This window comes from Podarcis raffonei, chromosome Z, assembly GCF_027172205.1.
Source record: "Podarcis raffonei isolate rPodRaf1 chromosome Z, rPodRaf1.pri, whole genome shotgun sequence".
Taxonomy (NCBI): domain Eukaryota; kingdom Metazoa; phylum Chordata; class Lepidosauria; order Squamata; family Lacertidae; genus Podarcis; species Podarcis raffonei.
Window position 1 is genome coordinate 15,478,025 of NC_070621.1, and position 16,520 is coordinate 15,494,544.

At 42.5% G+C, this 16,520-nt stretch overlaps 2 protein-coding genes across 7 annotated transcripts in view; one reads left to right on the forward strand and one right to left on the reverse strand.

Moving 5' to 3' along the window:
- The window catches only part of DDX31 (DEAD-box helicase 31), a 66,306-nt gene extending 63,556 nt beyond the window's left edge, over positions 1 to 2,750 (forward strand). The window contains exon 20 of the mRNA XM_053373164.1: positions 2,304 to 2,750. Within this exon, the coding sequence (XP_053229139.1) occupies positions 2,304 to 2,445 (142 nt within the window). The 3' untranslated portion in view covers positions 2,446 to 2,750. The remainder of the gene's footprint in view (positions 1 to 2,303) is intronic.
- A 3,944-nt stretch (positions 2,751 to 6,694) lies between these two features.
- Positions 6,695 to 16,520, reverse strand: part of BARHL1 (BarH like homeobox 1) — a 37,160-nt gene continuing 27,334 nt past the window's right edge. For 2 of the 6 annotated variants that reach the window (XM_053373734.1, XM_053373735.1), the window contains 2 exons: positions 16,205 to 16,247; positions 6,695 to 7,202 (listed from right to left, as the gene is read on the reverse strand). The gene's annotated coding sequence lies outside the window, so the exon portion shown is untranslated. Of the gene's footprint in view, positions 7,203 to 11,840; positions 13,062 to 15,920; positions 16,248 to 16,520 lie in introns of those variants that run through there. The other 4 variants (XM_053373737.1, XM_053373739.1, XM_053373736.1 and 1 more) reach the window with 2 other exon arrangements.

Consider the following 16,520-nt stretch of genomic DNA (forward strand, 5'->3'; position numbering starts at 1 on the left):
CACCACTGTGATGAGTTTTTGGCAATTCAGGGCTGGCTGTGTTGCATGTGCATCAGCAAAAAGAGCGTTTGAGCCCACCACAGGGCTGTTGTCTCTTCCCACCCTTATTTGGGCAGTCTGTTTTTGTTTTGTTTTTAAAGCCATTCTCTTTCATTCAATAGCTAATATCTGCCAAAGTAGTGTACAAAACTACATTTAAAGACCATCAGTAGTATGTGATGTTAGACTTGGAGCAGACCCATCAACTAACCTGGGTAAATTAATTTCAGTAGATCTACTCTGGGTAGAATTTAACTTGAATGCAACCCTGTAAATCCACGTAAAAATAAATGACAACTCGAAAGCATCAGAATTAATATCCCAGCCAACTCAAAAGCTACTTGGGAAATAATGGTCTTGACCTGCCTTTTGATAGGACAGCAGATAGGGAAGGGAAGGTCATTCAGGCCTCCTGGGGGAGTTCCAAAGCAAGAGGGGATGCAACTGAAAAGACCCTGCAGCCTGCTGAGGGTCTCACTCTAAAATCTGCTAGGAAGAGATTGCAGTGGTGTATGTTTATTTGTTACATTTACATCCCAGCTTTCCTCCAATGAGCTCAAGGTGGCATGCAAGGTTCTCTCTCACCTCATTTCATCCTCACAACAACCCTGTGAGGTACGTTAGACCTTGGGTCTTTTTACCCAGCAAGTTTCATGGCTAAGCAGGGATTCAGATCCTGGTTTCCTGGGTCCTAGCCCAACACCCTAACCACTGGCTTTCATGCGTGTTGCCTCCATCTTCTCCCCAAAACAAGCAAGTGGGGTAGGCTGAGGCAGGTGTAGCACCCATGCCTGCCATTCCTGGGCAATAGCCAAGACCCCTCTCTAAGCCTATTTAAAGAAAATTCAGCTAGGCACTCCATGCAAGATCTGACTTCCCATTTTCATATCGCACCCTCTCCTCAGTGTAGTGCTGCTCCACAGCACAGATGGAGGAACAACTGGTCCTCCAGATGTTGTTGGACTCCCAGCTCCCATCAGCCCTAGCATCCAGCATGGCCAAGAGTTGGGGATGATGGGATATGTAGTCCAGCAACACCTTGAGGCAGCACTTTGGCTGTCCCTTCTTCTCTTCATCACTGGAAGAACAGTTGTTCTAGGGAGGCAAAAATATTGGTCCTGCCATTTTGAGAAAGCTGAAAAATCCATTTTACATTGTTTGTTGTTGTATTTATATACTCGTGTTTCTTCCAAGATGGGATCAAGGCAGCTTCCAACATTTAAAAACATCACTATGAAATGCAAAGTGATAAAAAGAAACTAGTTAATAACAATAGCACATTTAGAGCCAGCCATTCAAACCCACTTTGCCCCGACTGTAGCCCAGTGATCAGCATCGCCTGCACCTTGGTTTTCAAAGGCTCATCTGGACAGGAAAGTCTTTGCCTGCCAGCAGAAGGAAAGCAAAGAGGGAGCCAGTTTGACCTCTCTTGTGACGGAATCCTACAATATAGGATGTGCTCCAAACCCAAGTTCCTCTTATAACAGTTCCTGAACAAGAGAGCTCTTTTTTAAAACATGAGAGTTGAGTGAAGATATGAAATGTCTCTATGGTTCAGCTGTGCTTTGCTTTTTCCTCATGTATGACCTCTGTTCTCTTTCACCTGCACACCTGTTGTGCATTCACACCTCAAGGGTGTCTGCAATAAGGCTTGCTTTTGAAAGAGGGAGCTGTATCTTACCATCTCTTTTGAGAGAGAGAGAGAGAGAGAGAGAGATTAGGATTCTGTTGACCTTAAGTGTATGACTACTCAGGAGATGGATTTTCAAGGTAAGAACTCAAGGAAGGAGACTCAGCCAGTGGAGTCCAATCCGTCAGGATGTATGGAGCTCTTTTCCCTGCACCAACCTTATTCCAACCTTGGCCATCTCCCTACCTGGAGATTCTGGGGATTGAATCTGGGACTTTCTGCTTGCAAAGCATGTGTTCTGTCACCACATTATTGTTCTACATCTAAAAATAAAGTAATGTTCCAGCCTTCATGATTCTGGGATCTTCTGCATGCACTGCCAAAGTCCTGATCTCCCCCATCCCCACAACTGCTATTTAATTTTAGAAAAACAAACAAACTTGGATATGTTAATCATGTAATGAATGGCACATCTTGTTTGGCCCAAAATTCCACTAAGTTTGGTGAGACTTTCTTCAAAGTAGGAACGTTGAGTGCACACTAAAAATTTAAAATCCAACAGTATCTCCTTGTAAAACCAAATCCTTTAAAAACAGTTTTCTCCTTCCTTATCTCTCTCCTTTCTTTTGCCTAGGCGTGAGTTTCTTCTCAAGAAAACTCGGGGCAAGCGCCGTCTGGCTGAAATCTTGCAGTCTGAATACTCGAGTGGCTTGGACATGGTTGCATCTAAGGTCAAGAGGAAGAAAAAGCTGGCCAGCCTGGGAACTGAAAGATGAGCCAGAAATTCTCAGCCTCTCCCAAGACAGCTGAGAGGTAGCTGCAATCTGGGAGTATCACCAAAAATTGAGGTGCTTCTTCCCCCACAACCCCTTTTTCAAAGCCTGCTCCAGGGGAAGGGAAAGCAAAATTCAGAACAGCATTGTCCTGTATGAAATTTAAGGTGTGCTGGTTGTAACAGCTTCTAACCAAAACTTTCTTTTTTGGGGAGTGGGGTTATGAATGCAGAGTGGAGCCTGCAACCCCTGAAACAGTGGGAATGGTGAAAGCGGTGGCCCTTCTAATTATACTCATTGTAATTTTTAAATATATTTACCTTACATGAGCCACCTTAGGAAGAACTTTATTCTTGAAGGATGCTGTAGAAATATATTGAATGAATGAATAAATGGAAAAGTGTGTGCGCGCGCACACATATGTGTAAACCTCTTTGACTTCTTCAGTCTGCTTTACAAAGGATGGATGGCAGACTCCAGCTCCTATCAGCTCCAACCAGCATAGGCCAATGGTTCCCCATTCATTGTACAAAGATAAGGGTTGCACCCATTGCTCTGCCCATGCCCATTACAGTGGAACGTCTGAACTTACGAACTTAATTCGTTCTGGAGGTCCGTTCTTAACCTGAAACTGTTCTTAACCTGAGGCACCATTTTAGTTAATGGGGCCTCTCACTGCTGCCGTGCGATTTCTGTTCTCATCCTGGAGCAAAGTTCTTAACCCAAGGTTCTACTTCCGGGTTAGTGGAGTCTGTAACCCGAAGTGTTTGTAACCCAAGGTGTTTGTAACCTGAGGTACCACTGTACTGGTATGCCACAAGGGGAGTGTGGTCTTCTGGCAGTGAAAACCTTTCCATGCCGCTGTTTATAGAGCTTGAAAAGATGAGGAAAAACCATCAAAAATAGAGGGCTGAAGGATGTTTATTTATCAGAAGGATGGGCTTTCCAACTGTGACACAAAGTGCCTTGAAGATGGTGGGCTCTTCTTGGCTAGAGGTTTTTCAGCAGAGACTGCGACACACACACCCCGCCCCAGTCAGGGTACTGTAGCCAGTCATACAGAGATACACCATGAAGCCTCCTCAGAGGACAGATTATTCTTTGCATCTTTGAGGGTGATTTGAGTGATTCAGGTATACAGATACACAACAGAACTGTCCTAGCAGAGGCAAGTTAAAGGGCCTTATACTGAGTCAGACCATTGGCCCACCCAGTTCAGCATTGTCTACACTGACTGGCAGTGGCTTTCCAGGATGTTACACGCAAAGCAGAATCTTCACCACTGAGCTAGGGCCTTCTCCAAGAACAGTGAGTTAAACAGAGATGCAACTGACAGCATCCTCCATATGCTTGCTTTTGTGTTTCCATGATTTTTCAAATCCATTTATTTCTTGTGGCTCAATAGTTCTGGAATTTCTGTCCCATGTTATTTGCAACTGTCCTGTTAGCCTCCAAACTCGTTATCACAGGACATGTGTTCATCCAATGCTATTTGCTACATATCTACACAGAAATAGTAAGTCCCATTGAGCGTTTCAGCCTTAGACTATTTTATCAATTCCTATTACCTTCAAGTTCATATTTTGATTTACACCAGCTGCTTTGGTCTGTAACCTTTTTTTTCTAGGGTTGTATGCTTTCACCTACTATATTTCAAATTGATTTCTTTTTTTTAAATCCCTTTGCCGAAGTGAAACCTTTCAACTCATTTCCAAATGTGTCTTGGCGAGGACAAATTTCAATCTTGCCATTTTCCTGTCGTGTTAGAAAGGGTTGTCGTTCATTAACGTGCGAGATGGCATCGGCTGGGAGCTACAAGGGCAATTAAATAGCACAGAACGTCTTTGATTTGCATTTCTGGGCTGTGTAAATGTAAGGAAGGCCGTTGCTGGATTATTCTTTCTCTCTCTCTCTCTCTCTCAATGAAAAGCGCAAGTTGTTCCTTTGATAGATTTTTAATATGATTTTAAAAGAGTTTTGTTTGGCCTCATTCTTAGGCAATGAGATTAATTTAAAGCACTTATCCCCTGGGTTTAAGTCAATCCATGTAGGCCTTTGGACAGAGGGCTTCTTTTTGGGGGGGGGACTTTGTTTGCAATGCCTCTGAAAGAGACTCTTTCCCCACTTTATTAACCCCAGAGATGGGGACAATCCCCTCCTCGCCCTCTCACACCCTTCTTATACACATACACACTCACACACAGAAAAATAAACCCTAGGGATTTACCAAATTCAGCCCCTGACCTGGGCTTCTGGGCTTCCTTTCTCATGTAAAATCAACACCTTTCAAAAGGGAGATGTTTGACTTAATGAGCTGCTTCTGCTTCCTTGATGTTTTGTGGGGTTTTTTAAAAAACAAAAAAGGCAAGAATCCAGAAAACTCCATTCTTAAAAGAAAAAAATGACAGGGGAACTTTTAATGGTAATCTAAGGCTGCATATGCACCATGTATTTGAAACACCATTATACCATTTTAAACAGGCATTACTTTCCTCCCCCCCAAAACCCCTGGGAACTGTAGTTTATTCAGAGTGCTGAGAATTGTTAGGAGATCCCTTACTTCTCACACAGCTACAGTTCCCAGTATTCCCTGGGAAGAGGCATTGGTTGTTAAACCGTTCTGGGAACTGTAGTTCTGTGGGGAATAAGAATCTCCTAACGACTCTCATTTTGAGCTCCTTGGATGGAAGTTGGGATAGAAATGTCATAATAATAACAACAAATAATTATAACTAATTATATATTTCATATGAGATCAGTTTTTCCAATATAATTCCAATAACAGTCTCATTAAAACAATGCCAGTTTTATCCAATTAATACAATTATTAATAATGATTATTTAAATACTAAATTATACAGTTTAGTTAAAGTGGGGCCGCTCATGTGTTAGATTTGATGGCTTCCTTCCTTAATTATAACTAATTATAATTAGTCCAGGGGATGGCACTGCCTCTTAGCTTCCTCCAGTCAGTCTAAGTTTCGCTGTTGCAGAACTTTGTGAGGAGGAGGAGGGTGGGCAAGAAACTTGAATGAGTTCCTTCTGCCTGCCATTGGCTCTGGCTCTGCCTACAATTGGTCTCCTTGCCTTCTGCCTCATCAGTCCTAAGGGCCACCAGGCACCATCAACACTCCACACCTGTTGCAGGCCCCATTTTGTATTCTTATACAAAACAGATAGGCAAATTCATGGAAGATGGGCCAGGCAACAGTTGTTTGCAGCAGCAGTTAAATGGAACATTTATATGCAGAGACTGTCTACCTGAGACCCCTGAATTCTCAGGAATAAGCCATGGGAGGTGTTTTGTTCTGTGAGCAACCGGATACATCATGTCTGGCTGCAACAGGAGAAAGGCTGGGCTTCATTTTAAATTAAGTTATCCATTGATTTTATTATTCTTTTACACAGCCTTTATGAAAATCAGTATGGTGGTGTATAACAAATCAAAACCTAAGAACAAACCATAATATGAACTAATAAAAAATAAAACATTGCAAATGTTAAAAACTCAGGTTTTTAAAATAATGTTTATTCATTTTCATTCTTCACGTCACACATAAAACGTAAGTCAAAACACATCAATCACGTTGCTTAAAAATATCAAATAAAATTATTACAAATCACTCCAAGAAATCTTTCCATATATTACCATGAGAACTCAGTCTTCTTAACCCATATCATCCAAAAACAGTTGCCACACAATATAGAAAAGCTGTTGGTTAGAATTCCCTTTGGGAGCACAAATCTGGCTTATCAGCTTTTTAGCCAGGGCTATTGTCCATGCTGTGGAGTATCACACTTCAGTTTTCAGGCCCAAGAGCATGGCTATTTCCATGTTTTCCACTGTGAGGAGGAACATTAAAAGTTCTTCATGAGCAATTGGTGGAGTAGATATGTCCTTTATTCAAAGTAAAGCAAGTTAGAGGGTAAGGTTGTAGGTCCACTTTGAATATTAAACTCATTTTTTAAAATATCCAAACCCAAAATGGGTAAACAGATTTGCAAAACCATCCATATGCGTGTAAGATCCAGTCTCCCCACATCCCTTCCAACAGGTTGATGTTGCCCCTGGTATCTTGTGGGATATTTGCAAGCAGAAAATATATCACCTATGTATGCATTTCAAAGAGAATTCCATTAATTGGTCCGAAACTGTTTTAAAACATCCTCTGCCCCCCAACTCAAAAGTGTTTTCCATTTTTCATTAGAGATTATTACTTCAAGGTCCATTTCCCAGGGAATTTTTGTTGGTACTTCACCCACTGATGTAGCAGGAACAATTTTTTCTCCACACATTTTTTTTAATCGATACTCATCAAAAGATGTACAAAAGTTTATACCTAATACAAAGCATCTTTTTGTTATATACCAGAATAAAAGAAATATTTTTAAAATCTAATTTTCAAAAAAACAGGAGCAAAGAGAAGGGAGAAGGAAAAAAGAAATAAAAAGGAAATTTTTAAAGGAAAAAATAGAAAAAGATTAAAAGACTTCTGATTCTCTTGGCAGCTAAATATAGCAACTAGTTCAAAGTATTCACTGAAATTGACATCCAACTATTCTATTTTCTATAAGCCAACATTTTCTCAATCTTCAAATCCAGATATTACAAGTTCATTTTCTCTTTCACGAAAAAAGTCCATAAGAAGTTTCCAGTCCTTAATAAATGTCAACAAAGATTTTTCTTTGATTGTTCTCTGTAGCAGGAACATTGACCATAAGTTGTTCAAAAGCAGTCAACTCTCGGTCTGCTTGAATGGCTATACATGGTTTTAACAGAAAGAAAAACAATTGATTAAAATTAGACCATGACCATGTTACATTGGGAATGTTAGCCAAAATCTGCTCTTTATGTAGGGGGGGGGGACTCTTTACATTAAAATCTCAAGTCTATAGAAAACTGCTTGGTTTTTTGTTTTTGTTTTAACTGTGCCTTGATACCTTTCCTAACAACAGAGATGTGGGTGGGTGTGATTGCATTCCTTCATCTGGGGGTGATGGAGGAAAAGCTCTCCCCCACATGCCTGTCAAGTGGGCCTCTGCTGGCAGTCATATCTTCATAAGGGTCTCTCCTGCAGCTCTTAACAAGGGGGCAGGTTCATAATGAGGCATGCAGCCCCAGAGGAACTAAGCCGCTTAGGGCTTTAAACATCTTCTCCTGAGCCTGGGGAACAATTGCTTGGCCGTTACATTTTGCATCATTTGAAGTGCTGCACTGACCGGACAGTCTTCTAGGGTAGCTCCATGTAACTCAGTTTGCAGCAATCTGAACAGCAGTGCAGTGAAGGCATGGGTAACTAGTGCTAAATCAGACTGACTCAAGAGATGTGATGGTTGGTACACTAAATGCCCTGGTGTAAATGTACTCCTTGCCACCACAGCTTCAAGGCTCAAGGGGAGTACAACCCTTTCCACAGCAGGCCAGTCCCTGAGGCAGACTGACGAAACAGCACCTCCATCTGTCAGGGGTTATTGGAGTTGTCACAGAGCAACATCCAGAGGGCCACAGTTTAGCCTCTTCTGATGTTTCCCAAGAGTGAATGGCTCTGACCAAAAGGGACAGTGGTGGGGCTGAGGTATTACTTTCAACCAGTAAAAAGAGGGGTGGGCAACCTCCAGAAAGTTCTGGAGTCCTATAAGATCAGGCCAAAGGGGGCCTATCTAGTCCAGCATCTTGTTCTTACCATGGCCAACCAACTGCTTCAGTGGGAAACCCACTAGCAGGACTGGAGCACAGGAGAACTCTCCCTTCCTGCAGTTTCCAGCAACTGGTATTCCATGGGATGCTGCCATAGGGGTGCAGCCACCATGGCTTGTAGCAGTACTAAATTCAGGGCCTTTTTTTTCAGGGGGAACTCACAGGAACCTGGTTCCGGCACCTCTTAGGCATACCCTCCAACATTTCTCCAATGTCCTTGTCCCATTCCATAATGATTATTCTACTATATATACCGCACACATCTTACTGGGTTGCCCCAGCCACTCTGGGCAGCTTCCAACATATATAAAAACATAATGAAAAATGAAACATTTTTAAAAACTTCCCTATACAGGATTGCCTTCAGGCGGCTCGGAAGCCAGATAACTCCATACCCTCCAACATTTCTTCAATGAAAATAGGGACATCCTAAGGAAAAGTGGGACATACTGTCCCTGACAGCTTCTCAAAATCAGGGACATCCCTGGAAAATAGGGACACTTGGAGGATCTGCTCTCAGGTGAGTTCTGGCACCTCTCAGGTGCGTGCCACTGCCATTCTAAGAGACTGAGAAAGCCGTTCATAGTGAGTTCTGGCACCTTTTTTTCTAGAAAAATAGTACTGGCTACATTTACATACAGACTGAGGAGGCTGCATCCCAGGGCCTCATAATCTAGGAGGGCCTCGGCCTCTTGCCCCCCCCATTCTAAAAAAACAGGCAAATTTTACAATCTAGGCCCAGTTCCTTAGTAACATTAAACATGTGACACACGAGTCTATGACAAGTGAATACTTATTGTTTAGTAAATTCGTAGAGGCTTTAAAGCTACTCAGAATCAAATAATATCGTCCACTACGAAGCAGTGCAAGTGTTCAGATCACTGTCTATCATTACAGTGTGTGTTTTAAGAACAAGTGAGGATGCTTTTATATCACTGTGAATCGCCTTTTTTGTGAAAATAATAATGAGCAAGCAATATGAAAGTGGTGCTAGTAAATGAAAGCGACGAGAAGAACAGAAGGAAGTACTCCCAACATTTAAAGCCAATCACGTCATATGGCTTTGTACAGCCTGCAAAAACAGCCCTACATAATCCCTCAGATACAGAACGTTCGTGTTTACAAATAGAAGAAAATCAAGTAGACGACACTAAGCAGTTTGAGCAGAACAACCAGTTTACCGTATTTTTCGCTCTATAAGATGCAGCAGACCACAAGACGCACCTAGTTTTTGGAGGAGGAAAACAAGAAAAAAAATATTCAGAATCTCAGAAGCCAGAACAGCAAGAGGGACCGCTTCGCAGCGAAAGCAGCGATCCCTCTTGCTGTTCTGGCTTCTGGGATAGCTGCGCAGCCTGCATTCGCTCCATAAGACGCACACACATTTCCCCTTACTTTTTAGGAGGGGAAAGTGAGTCTTATAGAGCAAAAAATACGGTATATACAGAGCGCAGCCTCCCAAGAACTTTGAGAACTGTTTTCAGTGACTACAGCCACAAGTACAGAAAATTCTAAGGAAAGTGGCAATGAAGTGACTGGACCTACAAAGACTAACACAAGGTACCAGAGGCAGATTTAGGGGAGTGCAACTGGTTTGGTCACACTGGACGCAGAGCCTTGAGGGCACCACAAGAGATGCTGCAATTATGCTGTAGAATGGAGCAAGATGGGTAGGGAGCACCAAATCTTGGTGTTGCACAGGGCACCTCTGAAATTTGAGACCCCATGGTCCGCCACTGAAGGCGCAGAAGAAACATGCCACGAGATAGTTACACCAAAAGAAGCAGTTCAAGCTCAATGCAATCTTAAAGAATTGGAAAACAAAGCAAATGATCTCAGTGAAAACCGCAGCACCGCAGACACAAAATTACTAACTAGTTATTTCAGAGACAATAATGTTGTAGGTTTATGGACCATGTTGAATAACGAGGAAATATTCTGGATTGATTCTATTCCACCAAAAGTAAATAGAAAAACCTACCCTCAGGAATGGCTAATGTATTCTCCCACAACAGGAAAAGTTCTGTTTTGTGCGCAAATTTTTCTCTAACCTAACTACCTGAACTACAGCTTTAGCTTCTAATGACTTTGATTATTAGCATCACACTCATCTTGTTTGAACCCACAAAAACTCTAAAAATCATATTAACCCTATGCTAACATGCTTAACAAGAAAGCATGGTCACATGTTCACATCAAAATGAGCAGGATTACTGGAGGCACGTACTTCAGTGAGTTATTGCACTGATTTCTCTTTTGGCAGAATGTGGCTTGGCATTTAGGGGAAATGAAGAAATTCAGGAATTCGGTTCACCAAATAATGGTAACTTTCTGGAATTGCTTGAATTAATTGCCAGATTTGATCCCTTCCTGTGTGCTCACATAAATCGGTATGGAGGTAAAGGCTTTGGTCACCCTTACTTATCCAAAGCCATATGTGACGAGGTTATCCAGGTGATGGCTAATACAGTTCAAGAAGCAATACCAAGTGACTTCAAATAGGCAGGTTATTTTAGTTTATCAGTCAATTCAATCCCTGATGTTTCCCATGTTTATCAGCTTACTGTCATTGTTAGATATGTTTCTCCCCAAGATGGATTACCAGCTCAATACTTTCTGAGTCTTTTTGAACTGAAAGATCACACCAGTGAAAGTATGGCTGAGCTGATCCTGAAATAGATTTCAGCAAATGTAGAGGACAGTCATATGACAATGCAGCCAATATGGCTGAAAACTGTAACGGCAACCAACCAAAAATGCTGGAAAGGAACAAGTTTGCAAAGATTATTCCATGCATTGGACATTCCCTAAATCTCTTTGGCTGAACTGCAGTTTACTCATGCCTGGTTGCAGTGATTTTTTACCAAAATAGATTAACTTTATTGTTTTTTCTCAGCTACTTCAGAAACATGGGCAGTGCTAAAATAATTCTTGCTTTTGGGTCAAAAGTTCCTAAACATTTATCCGACACAATAAGAGAGGCTCATGGCAAAGCTACTGCAGCTATTAGCGAAAGTTATACTTACATTGTTGAATTCCTCAGTCATATTTACTGTGGTGAAACCGAAAAAGGAGATACTAGATAACAAGCTGTAAATCTTCTGCAGAAAATGGAAGGATTTGAATTCATGTTTATGTTCTACCTTTGGACAGTTTTGCTAAAGTTAGCAAGGCACTCCCAAGCTTGCAAATTTTATTGAGCACATGTGTAAATATTTACAGCTCACTATTATAGTTTGTATCAAACAACCAGGCTAAGTTTGATGAAACTGAACAGCAAGAAAAATTTACTCTACCAGAGGTAGAGTACAAAACTGTCAAAAGAAGGTACTGGGGGGGGATGATGGGACAGCACCTGAAACCTTAAACAAACTTTCTCAAAGAGTTAAGGGTAAATTCATTTATACCTGTCATGGACACTCTTAAAGCCAACCTAAACAGAAGGGCAACAGTGTATAGGAGCTGGCAATTTTTCTTTTGTGGTGAACCTTCAAGCAACCAAGGAACATATTCACAATGGCATTGTGATTTTGGTGCAAAGTATCCAAAGGATGTTGACCTTAGTCTAGTCAATGAATTCTTGCACTTCTACCTGTATGTCAAACCAGCTCACCCTGAAAAAGAAAATTTCACCCACCAAGATATGTATCAAGTAATATTCCAGGAAAAATTCAGACACCTTTTCCAAATGTGGAAACAATTTTCAGATTGTTCCTGTGTTTAATGGTTACAAACTGTACTGGCGAAACATCATTTTATAGACTAAAAAAGGATACAGAATGATCTACGCTCAACAATGTCCCAAGAATGATTGTGTGATCTAAGCATTCTCTGCATATAAAATGATAAACTGTGACTTACTGATTTTAATGATATAATTAAGTTTACAGCCAAAAGACCTTGAAAGAAACTGTTCTGACCTTGTATATAGTGCAATGTTGTAACTTTGCTATAATTTCCCCTATGAAGGTTCTGTGTGGATCTCTTCATTAATTCCATAAATTTATAAACAATCTCTTAATCAGTGCTAAAATTTCAGCAATGTTCTACTTTCATTGAGTTGATAAAGAACGAGGTTTTGTTTCTCATGATCAGATGCTATTCAGTTTGGGCCTCTCAAGATCTCCTAGCCTGGCACCTCGAGTTGCTTTCATCTGGGTCTGCCTATTAGCCACTGATAGCCTTTATCTCCATGAATTTGTCCAGTCCTCTTTTAAAGACATCATTTTTAAAAAAGGTAAAGGACTCCTGACAGTTAAGTCCAGTCATGAACGACTCTGGGGTTGCGGCGCTCATCTTGCTTTATTGGCCGAGGGAGCCGGCGTCCAGCTTCCGGGTCATGAGGCCAGCATGACTAAGCCGCTTCTGGCGAACCAGAGCAGCACACGGAAACACCGTTTACCTCCCCGCTGGAGCGGTACCTATTTATCTACTTGCACTTTGACGTGCTTTCGAACTGCTAGGTGGGCAGGAGCAGGGACTCACCCCATCGTGGGGATTTGATCCACCAACCTTCCAATCTGCAAGCCCAGGCCTCAGTGGTTCAGACCACAGCGCCACCCGCATCCCTATGATGAAAGACATTATAGGTGGTGGCTATAACTGTCTCCTGTGGGAGAGAGTTCCATAGTTTAACTACGCACTACTGTGTGAAGGCCTTTCTTTTATCTGTCCTGAATCTTCAAACATTCAGCTTCATTGGATTTCTGCAAGGATCTAGTGTTATGAAAGAAGGATGGGGGAAATGCATCCACTGTCTCCAATCCATGCATAATTTTATAAATTTCTACTGCGTCGCTTCTTACTTGCCTTTTTTCCCAATGAAAAAGTCAAAAATACTGCAGCCTTTCCTCATAGGAGAGTTGCTCCAGGATGGGTGCTGGAGTCATGCAACATCTGAAGGGCTATAGACTTCCCAGCCCTGAGTAAGAGTGAAGATAGAGACCACATTCACACCATACATGTAAAGCACTATGATGCCACTTTAAGTAGTCAAGTCTTCCCCCCTCAAAAAAAAATTATGGGAGTTGTAGTTTGTTAAGGGTGCTGAGAGTTCTCAGGAACGACTTCCCCGCCCATTACCCCTCAGAGCTACAATTTCCAGAATTCCCCATGAAGACAATTTGACTGCTAAAACACTCTGGGAATCGTAGCTCTCTGTGAAGGGAATGCAGGGGTCTCTTTTAACAACTGTCAGCACCTTTATGAAACTACGGAATTATTTGGGGAAGTCATGGTGTTCCCATTTTGCATCACAATTCTCCAGCCTGCAGGTACAGAAATGCATGTACTGGGGCAAAGTGTGCATAAAAATGCATATAATAATCAAAATGGCATACACAAATGTATCACACTGGGGGATATGGCTTGCAAAAAAATGTGTATGTTAGGCAAAACTGCCTACAAAGATGAGTCTATTAGGAGAAATTCACACTTAAAATGCTGATGAATATTATCATCAACATCACAGATTATTCACTGCCTTCTAAACCACTGCCTCCAGGAGATTTACACATCAGATGTCTAAGAACAGTTAAACTAAAACAACTGATACATTAAAAACAAGACTGAAACCCTAACAAGTGGACACTCGTGGTAAAGACTGAGGAAGTTTTCATGAGAACTTTAAAAAAATGGACAGTGGGCAGTAAGACAAGAAATGGAAAGAGGAAAACAAAATTGGCAAATTCTCCCATCCCTAGCGAAGCAAACATTTTCTGCAGCTCCTTAGATCATTTTTATGCCTGTCTATTTTCAACCCTAGGGCCCTCCTTCTCTCCTCCCTGCTGAGGATCTCTGCATAGCTCTTTCATTTATTGCCATTTGTTGTCCCTCCTCTTGAGTGTCTGACCTGCATGCATATATTTTTGCAGTCTGGCCTGCAGGTTGGGGAGGAGATCTGTGTGTGTGTTTGTGTGTGCAAAGGGGGGTGGGTGACGTTGGTCTGGCAGAGGAGGCCTGGTTCTGTGTAAAGAGCTAAGCCTCGCAACCCATCTGTCAGCTTCCCAAGACGGAGAGCAGCTCCCAGGCTTGTCCCGGTGACCAGCTGCTGGGGGAGATGCAGGCCAAAGGCAGATGAGCAACTTAAGTCCTTTCCTTCTCTTGTTCCTCCCCTTTCCCCTTTTCATTATTGCTGGAGGGTGGAAGGCACTCTTTTTTGTTTTTTCACCAAAGCGATCATTTAAGGCCATTATCTGTTTGCAAGATGAGCGTTAATAATTCACTGTCGCTGGCAAGGTCCCCGCCTCCCTGACCCTCTCCAGCTTTCCGACTCTGCTTTCAGAAGGTACAGAGGGCAGAGAAACAACAAAAATAAGCCCCACCGGTGGCGGCTGGTCTACTGGGCCAAGTGCCCTACTAACTGTCAGCCCGTTCTCAGCCACTCCCTGCGTGCTTTTTACTTGCAATCATTCCAAGGGTGGTGGGGGCTCTGGCTGCCAGCTTCCTCCGCCTTAGTATTGTCCCTTGTAGAATAACACGAACCCCAAGCACCACCCACAGAGGAGAGCCTCTTTCGCAGTTCTGCATGAGTCACTGGTCTGGCCTAGGCTGCTTTCTGTAGGGAGGGACATGTTCAGATGTGAAGAGCCAGGCCATAGTGGCTGGTGCCTATTCAGAATGATCATGCGGAAGGCAGGGTGGCCAACAGGCAGAGTCAACTAATTCAAGTTTTCTTCTTCATCCTTCTCCAGCCTGCCCTTACATTCCTTACTTATATCCAGTCCAAGGAGTAGTCCTGCCTGTCCGCTTCTTATTCCTTCACCTCAGTGTTGCCCCTTGTTGACCTGGCTCTGCCTACTCATGGACTCCTTGCCTTCTGTGCTCCTACTCCCAGAGCGCACCAGCCGCTGCTGGATAGCATGCACATCCTGGTACTAAATCTACATAACCCCAGGATAACCACTATCAAAGGCTTTTGCCACAGCTAAGCACTGCCACCTTTTACCGCGGCAAATGGTTTGACTGCAATCTCCATGCTTTCAGTTTGTTTGGGTTTTCTTTGGGAACAGAGCATAGCCACATGGCTAGTAGCCCATGGATAGGCTTCTCCTCCATGAATTTGTCTAATCCTCTTCTAAAGCCGTCGAAGATGGTATTTCAGAAACAGCGAATTAGCTAAGTTCCACCTGTAAATAAAACCAGGGTCAAATTTCTTCTGCATACTTGCCTGCAAGTTGATGGGTCACTGTATGATGGAAACCAGCAACATATCGGAAGGCTTACCTGAGCTGCTTTGGTTTACTTTTATTTTACACAAATGTAAAATGTTGATAGGCTAAGATCAGATACACACAGCGCATAGTTCAACGACGGACCTTCCTCCTGCTGGAAGCAGTGATGGCCACCAACCTAGATGGCTTTAAAAGAGGATTAGGCAAAGTCATGGGGGAGAGGGCTATAAAGGGCTACTAACCACGAGTCAGCAATGCTTCTGAATACCAGTTGCTGGAATCCACACGAGGGGAGAGGGCTCTTGTGCTTGAGTCCTGCTTTCAGGTTTCCCACAGGCATCTAGTTAGCCACTGTGAGAACAGGATGCTGGACTAGATGGGCCATTGGCCAGATCCAATTCTTAAGCCACCAAAAGCATCCTTCTGGGCTGAAAAGCAGGGTAGAGACATTAAACTGATTCCTTATCCACGCAACCAGAATTATTTTTCCCTCCAGCGAGAATTTTAGGGGCTTCCTCTTGCTTCTTCTCTCTCATTGCTTTCCAGCATGTTTTGATGTCTCTGTAGCGAAGTGGGGTGGGTGAAGAAGGCTAGGAAATGACTCAATCTGTTTGTAAAGAAGTTTATTTCCACATTTAAAAAAAGAGAGAGGGAGAGGGAAAGAGAGCGAAAGCAAGAGAGGAAGCTTTCCCCTCCCCCTGATCTCTTCTAAAGCAAGAATCCTCCTTTTCTTCTTCCTCATTACAAAGTCCGGAAAAGAGAATCCTACAGATATACAGACTTACGAGACTCACTTACACAAATACGCCCTCTGGGTTCACCAATAAATAATTCATATACATTTGTGCACCAAAGTTATTTACAAAAAGAAAAAAAAATTAAAGTTACATACTTTTTGAAAATTCTTGGTCTAGCATAAAAGGAGTCCTCTTGTGCTACAGGGAGATAAAACATAGTTATTTCTTTTGCTCTGTGTGTGTGTGTGTGTGTGTGTGTGTGTGTGTGTGTGTTGGAGGGAGCAATCTACACCTTTCTGTACCTCGAGCCAGGCTGGTGGTCCGCCAGCAACTAATTTCCAAAATTGGAAGGCCTAAAACAGAAGTAATCCCTGCTGGGTTTTGGGGGGCTTACTCATAAGTAAGTTTGCAAGCCTAGTCTCATCTGCTGAAATCAAATTGGATTCTGTTATTTTAACCCATTCAACGTGC